The 14,165-nt window shown below is 37.6% G+C and overlaps 1 protein-coding gene across 1 annotated transcript in view; it reads left to right on the top strand.

Moving 5' to 3' along the window:
* Positions 1-14,165, top strand: part of LOC124621816 (probable E3 ubiquitin-protein ligase HERC1) — a 766,600-nt gene that overhangs the window by 416,138 nt on the left and 336,297 nt on the right. The window contains exon 39 of the mRNA XM_047147255.1: positions 3,967-4,291. Within this exon, the coding sequence (XP_047003211.1) occupies positions 3,967-4,291 (325 nt within the window). The remainder of the gene's footprint in view (positions 1-3,966; positions 4,292-14,165) is intronic.

Consider the following 14,165-nt stretch of genomic DNA (forward strand, 5'->3'; position numbering starts at 1 on the left):
GTTGCTCGGCCACCATTGACCAGATGTTTTCAATTGGCGAGAGATCTGGAGAATGTGCTGGCCAGGGCAGCTGTCGAACATTTTATGTATCCAGAAAGGCCCGTATAGGACCTGCAACATGCGGTCGTGCATTATCTTGCTGAAATGTAGGGTTTCGCAGGGATTGAATGAAGGGTAGAGCCACGGGTCATAACACATCTTAAATGTAATGTCCACTGTTCAAAGTGCCGTCAATGCGAACAAGAGGCGACCGAGACGTGTAACCAATGGCACCCCATACCATCATGCCGGGTGATACGTCAGTATGGCGATGACGAATACACACTCCAATGTGCGTCCACTGCGATGTCGCCAAACACGGATGCAACCATCATGATGCTGTAAACAGAACCTGGATTCATCCGAAAACACGACATTTTGCCATTCGTGCACCCAGGTTCGTCGTTGAGTATACCATCGCAGGCGCTCCTGTCTGTGATGCAGCATCAAAGGTAACCGCAGCCATGGTCTCCGTTCTGATAGTCCATGCTGCTGCAAACGTCGTCCAACTGTTCGTGCAGATGGTTGTTGTCTTCCAAGCATCCCCGTCTGTTGACTGAGGGATCGAGACGTGGCAGCACAATCTGTTACAGCCAGGTGGATAAGATGCCTGTCATCTCAGCTGATAGTGATACGAGGCCATTGGGATCCAGCACGGCGTTCCGTATCACCCTCCTGAACCCACCGATTCCTTATTCTGCTAACAGTCATTGGATCTCAACCAACGCGAGCAGCAGTGTCGCGATACGATAAACCGCAATTGTGATAGGCTACAATCCGACCTTTATCAAAGTTGGAAACATGATGGTACGCATTTCTCCTCCTTACGCGACGCATCGCAACAACGTTTCACCAGGCAACGCCGGTCAACTGCTGTTTGTTTATGAGAAATCACTTGGAAACTTTCCTCATGTCAGCACATTTTAGGTGTCGCCACTGGCGCCAACCTTGTGTGAATGCTCTGAAAAGTTAATCATTTGCATATCACAGCATCTTCTTCCTGTCGGTTAAATTTTGCGTCTGTCGCACGTCATCTTTGTGGTGTAGCAATTTTAATGCCCAGTAGTGTATAACATCTTGGAATGTAGTTACAATTGCATAACAGCTCAACAAACCAAATTTGTAAGAGATTGTAACTGCTTTTTGGGTCATTATTGCCTCTGATGAGATCTTCAGTATTGGAAGACAGAACGTAGAGAATTGTACCTTGGACCGTGGCCTAATGCACGTAAAATAAAAATCACCTAATACATAAATACCATCCGTGAAAGTCTGCATTGTATAACGAAACTTAAAGTAAAAATAATTTTTGTATTCACTGTGAATCTCTACCTGGGGTTCTTATCAAGTTTTCAATTCTCGTGCTTAAAGGCTGTAACTGGATGTCAGTAGACATCAGACAGGAATTTGTAAATCCCCAAATATTTAAAAAGAAAGTAAATGAATGTCTCATTAACCACTTATTTTATAATTTACTGGAATATTTGGACTCAGTAATGTAGATTCCACGTAACTCTAGCACTGTTTTCTCCTACAACTTCCCTTCCCCCCCACCCCCCAAAAAAAAAAAAAAAAAAAAAAAAAAAATCCCGAGCGGCCATTCTCACCCCCCCCCCTCTGTCTCTGTCTCTCCCTCCACCCCCCCCCCCCCTCCCCTCACTCTCTTTATCTGGCTTCTCCCCCTACCCATGTCCCCTTTCTACCCCTCCCTCTACCTTTCCTCTCTTCCCTTTCCCCTCCTCCTCTCAATATCTCTTATATGTTCTATCCGTCAGAGCTTCTTTTGTCTGGTTGTGCAGCCACTAAGTCATCTGTCTTTCCCACTCTTGCTATGCCCTTCTCGTCTCAAGCACCCTTCCCTACCCCCTTCCTCCATCATCAGTCCAAGCAACTGCTCGCAATAATCAATAATCTTTTTTGCTGTAATATTGTGTGTTTGGGTGTCTGTGTGGTTGTTTTTGTAAATGTGTGTACTTTTTGTAAGAAAAAGTGCCGTGTGTGTGTGAGGGTGCGCACGCTCTCCACACACATCAGTCTGCTATAGGTGAGTGCTTGCCTTTTCCTTATCTTATGTATTGTTCCATTCCGGGATTTCCATTATTGCTAGCCCTAATATTTGTAAGAGATAGATTTAGACTTTGCCAGTGTGCAGACAGCTGATAGTGGTCTATGTAAAATGCTTTGTTTGAAAAAAGGGGGGTGGGGTGCAAATATGTAGTTGAGTGAATTTGTGCTAGTCATACTTAGACGTTAGTATACTTTAAAGAAGCAGCCTGCAATGGCTGCTTTTGTCTATTTATATGTGTAATTTAATTGGATAGATAAAAAATCTACTCACCAAGCGGTGGGAGAATACACACATAAAAGACTGTTGTGGCTGGCAAGCTTTTGGAGCCAGTGGCTCCTTCTTCAGATAGAAGGGTTGAAGGGGAAGGAAGAACAGTGAAGGAAAAGGACTGGAGAGGTCTAGGAAAAGGGGTAGATTTTAGGAAAGTCACCCAGAACCACAGATCAGGGTAGACTCACTGTACGGGATGAGAAGGAAAGACTGTAACTTGACACACCCATGAAGGCAATTCACAATGGGATTTGGAGAGTATAATGTGTGAATGAATTACTTACAAGCATCCTACATTAAAGTAACTATATTTATAATGTTATTGGTATCTAACTTTTGTATTCCATGAGGCTCGCATAAATATTCTATTTTAAAAGCTCATACTTCCCTGCTATATGGAGATACCAAAAACACAACACATTTCTATGCCTTATATGGTGTAGGAGAACTGTTGGCATTAAAAACAGCTTCCAGTCATCACAAAATGGGTAAATACAGGTCCTGTATGGTTTTCAAGGGAATCTTGTACCATTCTTCATGCAAAATAGTGGCAGTTCACCAAACAGTGGTGGAGGTGGATAGTGATCACCCACCCCTCTGTCCATAGTAGACCACAAAGGCTCAATAACATTGAGATCTGGTGACTATGGTGGCCGGGAACAAGCGACAATCCATCTTTGTGCTCACAAAACCAGTTCTGGATGATGCGATATATGTGATCAGGAGCTCTATCATCTTGGAACACAGCAACACCATTGCAGAACAAACATTGTACCATGGGGTGGATCTGTTGGTCACACAATCCTTGACAGAATATCCATTGGGCCCATTGCATATCACAATATGGCTGCCCAAAGCATCACCTATCACATGCCTTTTTTCACTCTTGGACTGTAAAGTCAACCAGATGTTGGAAACAGTGTGCAAAAAGATTCATCTGATCAAATTACTTTCTTCCATTGCTCTGTAGTCCAGGTTTTGTGGCTTCAGCACCACATTTTCCTGTTAGGGCTGCATCATCAATTAGTGATTTTGGAATTCCAGCTTATGGACCACCCTTCTTCTTGTTTTGGTGCTGACAGTGTTCATGAGTGTGACATTCAGTTCTGCAGTGACTATTGCAGGCAGCTGTCATCATCTGATTTTTCGTCACAATCCTCTTCAGTGACTGTCTGTCACAATCAGTCAACATGCACTTTTGTCTGCGAATCATTTTTTACACTTTCCCCATATCTGGTATAAATCTATGGTATGGTGTGTTTTGAAACGTCAAACACTCCAGCTTCCTTGCTTAGGAAGCTCTCGCCGTATGAGCACCAACAATTTGCCCACATACAAATTCGCTTACATCCAACATAATGCACTCAGACCTACACAGAACATTGTTCTGACCTTGACTGACAGTTGCAGCATATTGACAACATTGCACAAGTGTGAGGTCAAAGACAACAGTGCAAACTGCGGGCTTCTGTAGCATCTGCATTTCTGTTCAAGCACACATTTTGCACTGTATTTCCATGTTTTTATTCAATCCCTGTACTTATTTTTTTCAAGATCTGTTTGAAATTGATTGCTTTATTTTGTTTTAGGATGGTGTACCAGGTACCAGAGCAGCACATAATGCTACCCCTACAAACACTGCATCAGGACCATCAACACTGTCTCGTCTTATTCGTGGCATTCCACAGATACGTCCTCCTACTTCTCTCCCATTAGGTGCTTGTAGCTTTTCTGAATTATCATCTCCCCAGCCACCATATCCTTCTGCTTCCAATAAACCATCACCTCAATCTGCACCTCTGCTGCGGGCACCTCAGCTTCGTTCGCCTTCACCGCCACCGCCTCCGATAGCAGCACCACTCATGGAAATGGGCTTCTCTCTGAAGCATGTACAGAAAGCAATTAGTGCCACAGGTAAAATAACAAACCATGTAACATTACACGATGTAATATGATGATGATGATGATGATGACCATAGCATTTTCAGTAACTGTCTCATTTCAGATAAGAACTGATATTTTATTTGCAGTTATGATTGCTTTTTGCTTATTATTTATCAGAATATAACCCCAGTTATTAATATGATCAAGTCAGCCATGTCTGTATATATGGGAGAAGGAAAACAAAATTGTAAGAAACAGTGATACCATAGACTTCTGACACTCTGGAACAGTCCAGAATCAACTGTTATCTTTGCAGGCACACACTTTGCTATACCTTATGACATGTTGCATCTAAATTTGCATGTTGTGCAATATTCTACAATAAGTTGCAGCAATTCTGCTTTTCTTGTAATGAAATTTTTTTGCAGCTAGGACTGCTTGCTGGTGGCTATTACTTCCCCAGTTGTGAACAAAAATGTAGGTTCCTGGCAGATTAAAACTGTGTGGTGGATTGGTACTCAAACCTATTACCTTTGTCTTTCACAGTCAAGTGCTGAACCAATTGAGCTATCCAAACACAAGGTGTGACCCACCGTCATAGCTTTACTTTGGCCAGTACCTTACAGAACTAGCTCTTCTATAAAAAAGGATATTATGGAGACATGGCGTAGTCACAGTTGGGGTTATTTCCAGAATAAATTTTCTTTCTGGAGCAGTGTGTGCACATATTTGAAACTTCGTGGCCGACTAAAAGTGTTTGTCAGACCAGCACTTGAACCTAGGACCTTTGCCTTTCTTCCAGGAGTGCTAGTCCCACAAGGTATACAGCAGAACTTCTTTGAAGTGTGGGAGGTAGGAGATGTGGTACTGGTAGAAGTAAAGCTGGGAAGGTGGATGGTGAGTTGTTGGATAGTTTAGTCAGTAGAGTTCTTGCTCCTGAAAGGCAAATGTGCCTGGTTCCAGTCCCAATCCAGCAACAGTTTTAATTTGCCAGGAAGTTTCAGATCAGTGCACACTCTGCTGCAGAGTAAAAATTCATTACAGAAATGTTCCCCAGGCTATGTGTAAGGCATGTCTCTGCAACACCCTTTCTTCCAGGAATGCTAACCTTGCAAGGTATGCAGGAGACCTTCTGTGAATTTTGGAAGGTAGATGGTGATGTGTCAGTGAAAGTAAAATAGTGAGGGGAGGTTGTGAATCGTGCTGGGATAACTCGGTCAGTAGCGCATTTGCCCATGAAAGGCACACTCAGGTGCAGAGTAAAAATTCATTCTGGAAAAGAATATTTTTGAATAGTTTAATGTGGAATATAAAGACACCGTATTCAGCACTACTATCAGTTTACTTTTACAACTACTTTTCTTAACGACTCTCATTATTCGTGCAAACTAGGCAGATACCCATTTTCCATAAAGGCCATCGCATTATATAAAAATGATCTCCTAACACTGTAACAGCTGCCCCATTTTACTCACAAACAAGGTGATTCTGTGGAGATTACTACAATCCAAACAGTTTCATTGAGTTCAAATTTCTCCTCTTCTTAATGGTAGGGTTAGTGGTAACTGAGCCCTTAGCATGTAACAAGCAATGGAACAGGTGAAAGGGCAAGCAAACAAGATTGATACAGTAATGTTGCTAAGCTTTACAGATAATGTTGTCACTTGTATTTAATTCATTACCATGTGTGATGTTTGCGTTGTTTAGCTTCCAATACATTCTGGCAAACAAACATTGCTTAGCATCAGGAACAAGATTAATTCCTTTCACTTCATTTTTTTTCTTGATAGTCAATTCAGAATTTTTATTTCAAACTACGGAAAATCCAGGATGGAATGTAACAATACTGTGAAAAGGAAAGCTGCTACTATATATCGTGAGTAGCAGCTTTCCTTTCACAGAATTTTTATTTATTACTCATACAGATCTTTGTATTAAAATATAATATTTCATAAATAGGTCAAGACATTGTAACAATATTTTCAGGAAGTGATAGTTGCAAAGGGGTGTTTATTTTGCTGGATTAATATTGGCGTTAGACCCAGTTGATGCTTTTTTGTGTTAAGAATAGCCGGAGATATGAATGGTTGACAAGCAAAATCTATATATGACTGAAATGGCCTGTGATGACTTCAACCTGAAGTTCACATTGTGAAGTAATCAGAAGGTTCACAATTGGTGTTTGTTCCCAGGTCTTATGGTAGTGAGAAATTTATTTTCAATGCAAAACACCAAATTCAAAAGTTGACAGTTACTTTGAATTGATAGAGAGAATTGTGTTGGGAATAACTGCTAAAAGAAATAGGAAAGCAAACAAATGGGTCAGGGAGCAGTCTGAAATGGAGCACATAATTATTAACAATTCTAATGAAAATGACATGTAGAAAGGGCAGCAGTTGAAATCCCCCTCCCCTCTTTTCATCCAGATTTAGATTTCCCATGGTTTTCTTAAACCACATAAGGCAAATGCAGTGGTGGTTCCTTTGAAAAAGATGCAGGCGGTAGTCTTCACTGCTATGAGTCTGTGCTCCATTTTTAAAGACTTCATCAACCGCGGTATGTCAAACTCAGATCTTCCTAAGAGTTTTCAGAAATAATTGCAACTAGTTGCCTTTTGTGGTGGTTCAGTTTTTATTTTTTTTTATTTTAGCATGACCAGTGTCAAGTCACCTAACGACTTATCATCAGAAGGTACAATAGTTATTTAGTGATTCTTTTATAGCATTGTCAGAGATGTTGCGTTGCTATGGCAAGACAGAAAAAATGAAACAAGTAAGCATTGAATGTGGTGAGGTATCAGGAATTATTTACATCGTAAGGTCAGCTTGAAAGCAGTATGTCTTACATTTAGATAGATAATTGCATGATAGATGAATGAAAGTTCTTAGCTGGATCCCAAGAGATAAGAAAAAGGCAAAGATGATGACCAAATTGAAGATGAGGTTATGTCATTTAAAGCTTTCCAAGGCAATCTGAGTGCATTTTTTGAGAATCGTATTGCACTGAATAATCTAGAGGAAGCTTTTCACAAGCAGTGGCTGTCGAATGATTGATGGCAAAGAAGAAGAAAATGATGATCATTATGATGTGTTCATTAATTTCAGCCAAAAAATTTTAATTTTATGCCTTCAAAATCACATACACAAACACTCATTTCCATGTTGTTTGGTAAGGATGGTAGAGACCGTGTCCTTGTGGCCTCTAAATTGTATCCTGTCATTCATAGTTTGTAAAGATGAAATGCCATCTTTCCTGTGTACAAAACTACCACCTAAATTAGCTTTCACAAATGTCTATCTATATTTGAAATTAAACGTTCATAAAAGTTAACTTACAGTCTCAGTTGGCTTTACGTATACAAACTTATTGTCTGATTAAACTTTATTAGATTTGCACATACCATGTGTTCGTCTTTCATCAAGATACAACAAGTTTATAATTGTCTACTTTACTACTGCACAAAGTGTTTGCAGATTTTGAAAAACTCCATTTGCCAACTGATATGCTCTTTGTTTATATTGTCACTAACAAGTTCAGTGTTATGATAAAGTCTGATGAGGATAGGTGGTCTAAAATCTCCAGTAACCTGTCATATGCTTCATCAGTTTTCTTGCTGTGAGTAGTTAGTGCATGCTCTAAGTCCCCCCTGAGGGAGACTGCTCGCCAAAGATATACCCACCAATCAAGCAGAATACATTTATCTGTTACTGATTGTGTCGTTTCAGGTAGGAAAATCAACAACATAGGAATAGATAGATTGCTGCTTAACATAAAGTTGACCCACTAAGTTCCAGACAGGCACAATTAAAAGACACTTACACATAAACTTTTGGCCACAGCCTTCATCAGTAAAAGAGAAACACACACGATTCATTCACATAAGTAAGCACACCACATGCACACATGACCACCAACTCCAGCAGCTGGGGCTAGAACTAGTTGCTTTCTGCAAGTTAGTATGTCATCTTTATGGTAAGTAGCAATCTTATCATTTCCTACATTGTTGGTTGTGTCATTTATTTCTTTATTATTTGGGTTTGGTCATTATGCTTTCTTTCCTTTTTTCTCTTTCAATTGTTGCTGTAATGGGTTTATTTATTTATTTATTCTTTGCCCATGGACTCCAGCTGAGAGTATTGAGTGTGTCATACAATAGGCTATTAACATCAAACTTGATTTCATTATATATAAATGAAACAAATAATTAAACAGAAATAGGCTATAAGCATACAAAAGTATCACATGTTTCACATTATATATACACACAAATCTAAACAACATACGGAAATCATAATTTTTAAAGGTACATTTCAGTAATAATCTAACATATTTAAACACCATCTTAGTAGTCACTCAAACTGTATGTACATTTCTCTGTGAGGTATCGTTTCAAATGATTTTCAAACCATTTTAAGTCTGTTTCTTTTTTAATGATTTTGGGGAGTTTGTTAAAAAACCTTTTGCCTGCTTCTTCAGGGGCAGCCATAGACAGTTTTAGATTTCCGTTTATCATGTAGTAATTTTCATTTCCTCTTGTACCGTGTTTGTGTACATCTTTATTTAGGAGATGTTTATCGCTTGACCTTACCACCTTAGGTTTGACACTTCTGTATCTGTTGTAGGTATGAAAACCATGGTATAATTTGTATGTGGGGGGTTTAACAATTTACTTACTGCGTTTGTTTTATTTTGTCTTATTAATTCATCTGCTACAGTAATATAATATGTGTTATAAGTGTTGGCTATTTCTAGAGGGTTTGCTTTGCTTTTCCCACTCATCAGTGGGCCGATGTCCTCTGCCTGATTTGTTACTTTTCCTCTCTCTTCATTAATGAAAGATCATAAACCTTTTGAGTAGTTCTTTCCCTTATCTATAGACATCCTGATGAATGATGCTTTAGTTTCTCTGATAAAACTACAGCACTCTTTCTTTTTTATTTTATACAATATATTGTAGGCCTCAGTATTTTTTTGTTTGGAGAGGTCATAATACACTCTCAGATTATTTCTGGCATGGATTACTTCTCCAGTCACCTAGCTTTTCTTTTTTTTTTTTTTTTTTTTTTTTTTTTTTTTTTTTTTTCTTTTTTTTTTTTTTTTTTTTTTTTTTGACAAGCCTTTTACTAACAGGACATTTAACATAATAATAATAATTGAATAAATAAAAAAACTGGTTCCATTTGGTGTTTGCATCTTTAGCTGCATATATTGTTTCCCAGTTTTCTGCCTCTAACATCTTTTTTAGCAGATTTATGTTATGTGGGTAGTTCTGTCTTCTCATCTCCCATATCTTCTGCACTGAATCACTAGTCTTTATATTTATGTCTATCATGATTGCAAAATGGTCAGCTAATGTGGAGTTTATTACCTGTGTGTCACAATAGCATGTAGGAATATTTGTTATTACACGATCAATTATAGTTTCACTATGCTTTGTTACTCTGGTTGGTTTATCTATTTTTATTTTTAGATTGTATATGCACAATAAGTCCATTAGGGTCTTAGTATTGTCTGTATGTAGAGCCCTGTGGATGCCTCATTTCGACTGTTAGTATTAGTATGAGTTGGTATTGATTACCATGTTGTTAGTGGTACAACATCAAAGGTAAAATTCCTTTTGAAGCCTTTTATGGCAGAGAATTACCCTTGGAAGATTTAAAAATATTTGGGTTTCATGTGTGTGCCATTGCACCCAAAGAGAAGACATTGAAACTAGATGCCAAAAACAAGAAATGTTTACTTATGGGTTACAAGGATGTTGTGAAGGGGTACAGTATATTTGTACCTTCCACAAAGAAGACTGAGGTGGACCAAGATATAGATTTTTGTCATCAGTAGTATCTGACTGGGAGAAGGAAGCTGATGTTCCTATAGTAGAATCAGGTATGATTTGTTGTAATGAAGAGAACATAGATGAAATTTCAAAATCAGAGGGGCAGAAAGAAGAAATGAGATTTGAGGTTGTGGAAGAAATTAGAAGTCAGCGCAGAGAAGAACAAGAAATTACTGTAGACAGAGGAAACAGAGAAGTTTCTTTTGAGGATTCAGAGGAAAATGTAGATGGTGAGGATGAAAGGACATACAATCTGAGGCCCAGGAGGAATATTCAGTGTGTGCATTACTTAGAGGATTATGAGTTGGGCCTGTTGATCGCAGTGAATGATGATGACCTCCAAGACCTACGTGAAGTGATGTTTTGTAGCATATGCTGCAAATGGGAAAGATGCCGTAGCAAGAGAGCTGCAAGCCATGGTAGAAAATAATAGATTGGATTCTGTATGTAAGTCAAATGATTATAATGTTATTGACAAAAAGTGGTTTTTTAAATGAAAAAGAGATGAGAACAGTAATGTTAAAGCTTGTTTTTTTGCTACAGGTTTCCAACAAAGACTGGCTTACTCTGAAATATACAGTCCAGTCACAAAATTAACTTCAGTGAGACTTTTTCTGGCTTTTTACAATGAGAATAACATTCCCATCTATCAACTGGGCATTCGTAGTGCTTTATCTGTGGAGAGATAGTTGGAGACTTTATGTTAAATTACCTCCTGAATGTTTCAAATGGTAAAATTTTTAACTTAGAAAGGCTCTTTGTGGTTTAAAGGACTCAGCCAAATATTGGAATGCTAAATTCCACACAGTAATAACTGGCTTAGGATTTGTAAGAAGTGATTTTGAGTATTGCTTTCATATAAAGATAGAAAATTGTTATAAAACATACTTACTTGTTTACATTGATGAGCTGCTGACAGATTCGACTTCCCAGAGTGAAATTGACAATTTTAATCTGTTATGAAGTGATAACTTTAAAATGAAGGATTTGGATAACTGCTTAGGAATGAATGTTGTTCAAAATTTAAGGGAGGGTACTATTACTGTTTTTCAAAATATCTATCTTGAAAAAGTATTGTAAGTTTTTTTACATGTTTGAATGTAATTTTGTTTCAACTCCCATGAAGGAAAAGTCCAGTCACAGTATGTTTAAAAGAGAAAAACTTGAAACTGAAGACATTGAGAAAAGATGTAGAAAATTAATAGGGTCACTGATGTATGTCATGTTAGGTTCGAGACCATACATGTAGAAATAAGTATTCTAAGCAGGTACCAAACACATGGTAGTCTAGAGTTACAGAGTTACGGAATGCTTTAAAACATGTGTTATATTACGGGACCCTAAAACTTAATGTGTTATAAGCTAGGGATAAAAATTGTGCAGATCCTATAATTGGTTATGTCGACTCTGATGGGGCTGGTTACAGAGTAGATAGAAAGTCTACAGGGGGTTATCTTTTCAAAGTTTTAGGTTTTAGTGGTTCATGGCCACTTAAGAAGCAACACACACTGTCTCTGTCATCAACAGAATCAGAATTTATAGCCTTAAGCATGGCAGCTAGTGAAACCTGTTGGCCCAGTAATTTGTATTACAGTCGTTCTGACAGTCAGAAAGCTGTTTTCTTTATGAATACAGTATATCAGTAATAAGTCTTTGCAAGAACTCACAGTCCAATCATTTGTGAGGGAGAAAGCTTTGGTAAGAAAGTTTTTTGAAGCATATTAGCACAAATGAGCAAAAAGCTGATGTTCTGACAAATCCACCTTGTAAAATAAAATTAAAAAAAAATTGTAGTTAGGACTTACTTAAAGGTTGTACTTTAGTTTTTGTAACACTGATAATGACACTGAGGGGAGATGTTAGTGATTCAGTATTAATGTTCTTTTGGGTTCTGTTAACTTCCATTTTTCAGATGTTCTTTTTTTTCCTATGTGTATGTTGTTATCTGCCATTGAGTGTAACCTATTACATATTTAAATAAACTCTGTGCAAACAGACTTGTAATGGAGCTTTATTTACTGCACCTGATTACACAAGTCTTGTCTGTTCAATAAGAGAGGGGTTGGGAACCTTAACTATCAGTTAATGTTTATAAGTAAAAGTCTAGAGTGTGTGTGATGGCCCCTTCTCTATTTTGTTTGTTTCAGTGACACAAAATATTTTTCTTCAGAATGTAAAATAGTAATATATACATTCTTTGGGTGCTAATACAGAGCTTTAGGCTACATAGAGCTTTAGTGTTATTGTGCTAGTAGTAAAATAGTTCAGTATTTCATGAAAGAAACCAGAGAAATGGCATGTTGGTTAGTGTACCAAACTTGCATTTGGGCAGATAAGAGTTGAAATATGTGCTTGGCCATCTGTATTTTCACTCATTGTGGTTTCTTTAAATCAGTCAAGATGAACACCATTAGGATTCCTTTGAAAAGGACACAGTCAGTTTCCTTTATCATCCTCATTCTATCTGAACTTGTGCATTACCATAACAACCTTCTCATTGGTGGAAGGTTAAACCCAGATCTTCATCCCTTCCTTTAATTAAATTTAAGTGCTGCAAAGACTGCAATAAAGGAATTCAACACCAAGAAAGGCATTTATGTGTGAAATTATGCATAGGAATTGACATAGCAAAAACAATAACTATTTATAATTTTTGGAAACTTGATTCAGGACAGTCTTCTAATTTTGGTTATGTATATCAAGTCAGTGTCTTGAAAATTGTGGAAATCATATATACCATAAACACCATTAGTAACTACGATAAAGTACAAGTGTGTCAAAAATGGAATATAATGCATTGTTCTGTCAAATTTGAAATACGGGTATTCATTTTGGGGGTCCAGTTGGATAACAAGTTAAAGCAGAATCAACACATCAGAATAAACAAATCAAGAAGTGCAGTTCAGTATTTTTTGCTTCTAAAAGCATCTCTCACTGCATTGACCCAAATAAAAAAATGTTGGCTTATTTTGAATATTTCCACTTCCAGTTGTGTTATGAAATTAATGTCTGGATATGTAAATAAAGCGTTTATTCGGTAGAAATAAGAAGTAAGAACATTGTGTAGAGCAGATAACTATATGTCTTGCAGAAGCTGTTTTCAGGATTTTGAAATTCTTTTGCTCTAATTCTGATATATATACTCCTTAATCATTTTTGTTGCTGACAGTAAAATCAGTTTACATTGAGCTATGATTTGCAAAGACACAAAATGATTTTCGTATTGACTTTGCCTTATTTTCTACAGTTCGTAATATAGGCACATAGTCTGATAAGAATATGTTCAACAAGTTCCTGTTTGACATAAAGAAAGAAATTTGAAATCCCTGCCAGCCTGAATTAATTTAAAAATGTACTTTATCTGTCCCTCTTTCTAAAAGTTATCTGAACATCCGGACTCACGGATTCAAAAGTGCTGGTAGTAGCATAGCAAGTAGCTGTGTTCATTGTGAAGCTTATAACCTTTCCTCCTGTCAGCTGACATAATTTTTCAATATTATAAATATTTATCAACTGTAGGTGTAATATTAATCTTAACCAAATCAAATTGGATCACTCATAGTAAGTGGATTGTACTACAAACCAGCACTTCAAATGCACTGCCTGCCTTGACAGGATGGAAATGTTATCATACAAATCTTTCAGTTTGATTGAAGTTTTAATTATCTTTCTTTTTCATTGTGTGACTTTGTCATCCAGGTCAGGTTCACATGTAATTTGAATAAAACAATTAATGCACTTTTGACACATGCTTTTACATCTTGTTCAAATTTCACAGTGTGGCACAAGCACATCGTGAACCTTGCACTAACTATATTCTGAAAATGCTTGACACAGAATGTTACGTAATGAGAACTGAACACAGAATGACTCCAAATTGACTGGTGTACATGTTTGCTCGTTGCATGATGAGCAGCAACTGACTGCTGCTTTGCGTGCAATGCCTGTATAAAGTGACATGTAGACCAGAACTCATGAAATGGTAAAATACTGAGTAATTACATCTCCAATAATAAAATAATCATCAGACAAGGTGTAGAATAGAATATACACTCCTGGAAATGGAAAAAA

The sequence above is a fragment of the Schistocerca americana genome, chromosome 7, assembly GCF_021461395.2.
Source record: "Schistocerca americana isolate TAMUIC-IGC-003095 chromosome 7, iqSchAmer2.1, whole genome shotgun sequence".
NCBI lineage: Eukaryota > Metazoa > Arthropoda > Insecta > Orthoptera > Acrididae > Schistocerca > Schistocerca americana.